Raw genomic sequence first — 4,109 nt, 5'->3', positions numbered from 1 at the left:
GACCAATATTTTTTATTGATCTAGTCCTTTTTTCTTTTTTTCAGGTTTTGTTCCAACTCTGGGTGGCACAGAGTTCAGAGTTCTTCAGACGGTTAGCCCTATTACTTTCTACAGCCAGTTCACCTCCTGGGCCCTTACTTACTCCAGCACTTTTGCCTCATTGTATCTTATCTGATGTGACTCAAGGTCTACCTCATGCTCATTCTGCCTGTTTGGAAGAACTTAAGCGCAGCTATGAGTTCTATCGGTACTTTGAAACTCAGCACCAGTCAGTACCCCAGCGTTTATCTAAAACGCAACAGAAGTCGAGAGAACTGAATAACGTTCACACAGCGGTGCGCAGCTTGCAGCTCCATCTGAAAGCATTACTGAATGAGTAAGTTTAGAGGTTATGTTAGGAAATGTCCTTGTGATTAGCAAGCTTCCATTCTTGTACCATTGTGGTAGTTGGCTTGTGTCCTAGCTAGAAAGAAGAAACAAAATTGAGACATATAGCATAAAGTATGATTTATAACTGCAAATATAGCGTAGAAACAATGATTTGTTACATACTATAAATTGGGGGCATTATAGTTTTTACTTTTCCTGATTTCAGCAGAAAACCTAGAAAGATAGGACAAAAAGCAGGTGGTATTCATTCTCTTTGAGAGCTGAAATGGAGATGGTTATGAAGAATGAGCTTCTCTTAACTCTCCTAAGGTAGGGCTCTTAAACTGGAACCTGCTGACTGAGAAAAATATCTGCCAGCACTGGAACATTACAAGAGGCATTGTTATATATAGTTGAAGAGTAATATATTACTAGTTTTCTAAATAAATTGTAGCAGATCTGGAAATTTTCTTGTAGCACAGGACAAGCTTTCTGATCCCAGTAGAATAGGAAAATGTAGGGTCTATAGTTTATATTTGTTGATCTTCTACCTTGCATGACATTGTTGGTATTCCACCTTAATTTCTAAATTTTTATGTTCTACTTTGGTATACCTTTATCAACTGAAAATAATATTTTCATATATTTCTACATGGAAATTTTAAGTTTAAAGATTAAGTCAGGGTATTTAATTGAATACAGTCATTTCCAGTGAAATTTTTCTCTAACAGTTAAATATTCATAGTATAGGACTTGATCAGATAATGGTTGGATTCATGTGTTAGTAATCAGGAAGGTCATAGGAATTTAATGAGCTGATAAGATGTACTTGCTTGTCCCTGTATACCAGCAAGAAATAGAAGGGGGAAGACAGTAATTAATTTTGTAAGATATGAAAATGGGTCAAAAGGACTTGATATATCAGTAAAATCAAAAGGCCTATTTCACTGTAATGCGGGAGGAATAAGATGTACAAGAATAGGAACTTAAGGTTGGAAAGACATTTTGAGAAGGTAAGTTTTTAACCATCAGTTCAAAGCCTGAGATAGGTAGATACAAGGCTGATATAAAGGTTATCGCACAGGGAAAAATGAAGAGACTATGAAATGAAGGTGTTCCAGTGGTCTATAGCTGCTGTTCTAAGAAAGCAGGTGAATGCTAACCAGACTCTTAGTCCTGTCTCCTACAGGGAACATGGAAGATAAGGCCATCTCCTCTTGAATCAGTGGCAAAGGTTGGATCATCATCAGAGGAAAATAAGATTTTACTGGGAAGGTTGTAGGCAAAGCCAGAGTCCCTGAAGAATTAATTTTGGGCAATAGAATCAGAACTATATAGGGCATATCGGGATGCATTAGACTGAGGGAAGATGGCTCAGGGAAGGAAGAGTGCTACACTCAGTAGACATGAACACGAAAAAGAAGAGCTTTAGCCTTGGAGAGGGATTGTGGATTATGCACAGGAAGTATGTGTGCTCTTCTAAAATGGAATATTCTGTATATGCTAGTATCTGTCACCTTTCTAAGTATTTTAACTAGAAAGTACATCAGTCACACACCATCATATCTGATTTGCTCTGTAGTACTGCAACACTCAACTTTTGAAATGGTTGTCTAAAAAATTGTTTTGTGTTTCCTATTTCAAAATGCTTTTTTTGTATTTCACTCCTCTCTTACTCTTGTCCCCTTCACTACTCCCATCCTCAGTGCCTCTCAGTGCAGGACCATATTGTCTCTTGCTTCCACCAGGGCATTAACGTCCAACTGTTCTCCCTGCCTCCAGAATGTGTGCTGCCAGTTTGATGTTACTGAGGCACATATTTGCTTTTTCGCTTAACTGAAAATCTTCACTGGTTTTGTAGTATAGCAGCTTAGACTAAAGTCTGTACAAAACATTCTGTAGATTCTATAGGATTCTATAGGATTTGTGATAACCTGACTACAGTCTGCATTTCTATCTTTATTTCTCACTCTTTTTCTTCAATCCAAACTGTATAAATGCCTTTTCCCATGTTCTGTCTAAAATGACCTTCCTCACCTTTTGTCCAGGCTCAAATTTTATCCATCCTTGAACGCTACTTCTTCCTTAAGTACCTTTTCTGTGGCTGTTCCCTGTTTGCACTTATAGCTGGTGGTAATTTCATCTTCTACTGAATTCTCATAACAGTATCCGTAGCTCTCTGTGGTATTACCCTTTTGTTCTTGTATTCAGCCCAGCTTTACAGCTTACCAGCTTTGTGCCTCTGGACAAATCTCTTCAACTCTCTGGACCTAATTCCTTACCTGTAGAATGGAAATAAAATGTCAGTTTTAACTTTTTATGATATTGTATTTTATATACGTATATGTATAATGCCCCTGATTCAGTTATAACTTTCTTATAAATAGCAGATGGGTTTTTACTTCATAAAATGTATATAAAAAATATTTGTTAAATAAATATATGATATTTATGAGCCTTTAAAGTTGTGGACTGTACTAAATTATATATTGTTGTTACCTGTTATATTGGGATCAGAGGTTCCCACGGGCCATGACTACATAATTTGACATAGCATTCTTGGCTAATCTTAAGAGTTAGTTCAAGCTCAACTATGGTCATTATTTAGGATAAAGTGAAAAATTTAAGCCAGAAGTTAAGATAAACAAATTTTAGTTTGTTTTGAATGTTGACCAATATTTTTTATTGATCTAGTCCTTTTTTCTTTTTTTCAGGTTTTGTTCCAACTCTGGGTGGCACAGAGTTCAGAGTTCTTCAGACGGTTAGCCCTATTACTTTCTACAGCCAGTTCACCTCCTGGGCCCTTACTTACTCCAGCACTTTTGCCTCATTGTATCTTATCTGATGTGACTCAAGGTCTACCTCATGCTCATTCTGCCTGTTTGGAAGAACTTAAGCGCAGCTATGAGTTCTATCGGTACTTTGAAACTCAGCACCAGTCAGTACCCCAGCGTTTATCTAAAACGCAACAGAAGTCGAGAGAACTGAATAACGTTCACACAGCGGTGCGCAGCTTGCAGCTCCATCTGAAAGCATTACTGAATGAGTAAGTTTAGAGGTTATGTTAGGAAATGTCCTTGTGATTAGCAAGCTTCCATTCTTGTACCATTGTGGTAGTTGGCTTGTGTCCTAGCTAGAAAGAAGAAACAAAATTGAGACATATAGCATAAAGTATGATTTATAACTGCAAATATAGCGTAGAAACAATGATTTGTTACATACTATAAATTGGGGGCATTATAGTTTTTACTTTTCCTGATTTCAGCAGAAAACCTAGAAAGATAGGACAAAAAGCAGGTGGTATTCATTCTCTTTGAGAGCTGAAATGGAGATGGTTATGAAGAATGAGCTTCTCTTAACTCTCCTAAGGTAGGGCTCTTAAACTGGAACCTGCTGACTGAGAAAAATATCTGCCAGCACTGGAACATTACAAGAGGCATTGTTATATATAGTTGAAGAGTAATATATTACTAGTTTTCTAAATAAATTGTAGCAGATCTGGAAATTTTCTTGTAGCACAGGACAAGCTTTCTGATCCCAGTAGAATAGGAAAATGTAGGGTCTATAGTTTATATTTGTTGATCTTCTACCTTGCATGACATTGTTGGTATTCCACCTTAATTTCTAAATTTTTATGTTCTACTTTGGTATACCTTTATCAACTGAAAATAATATTTTCATATATTTCTACATGGAAATTTTAAGTTTAAAGATTAAGTCAGGGTATTTAATTGAATACA

General features: G+C 36.6%; 1 protein-coding gene across 2 annotated transcripts in view; it reads left to right on the top strand.

Annotated features, from left to right (window-relative positions):
- VEZT (vezatin, adherens junctions transmembrane protein) overlaps window positions 1-4,109 on the top strand; it is an 80,880-nt gene that overhangs the window by 57,091 nt on the left and 19,680 nt on the right. For both annotated transcript variants that reach the window (XM_012664034.1, XM_012664033.1), the window contains exon 8: window positions 45-376. In XM_012664034.1, the coding sequence (XP_012519488.1) occupies window positions 45-376 (332 nt within the window). The remainder of the gene's footprint in view (window positions 1-44; window positions 377-4,109) is intronic.

This window comes from Propithecus coquereli, unplaced genomic scaffold, assembly GCF_000956105.1.
Source record: "Propithecus coquereli isolate 6110/MARCELLA unplaced genomic scaffold, Pcoq_1.0 Scaffold85, whole genome shotgun sequence".
NCBI classification, from domain to species: domain Eukaryota; kingdom Metazoa; phylum Chordata; class Mammalia; order Primates; family Indriidae; genus Propithecus; species Propithecus coquereli.
The sequence above is the reverse complement of the archived record's forward strand: the minus strand, read 5'-3'. Positions and strand labels throughout refer to the sequence as shown.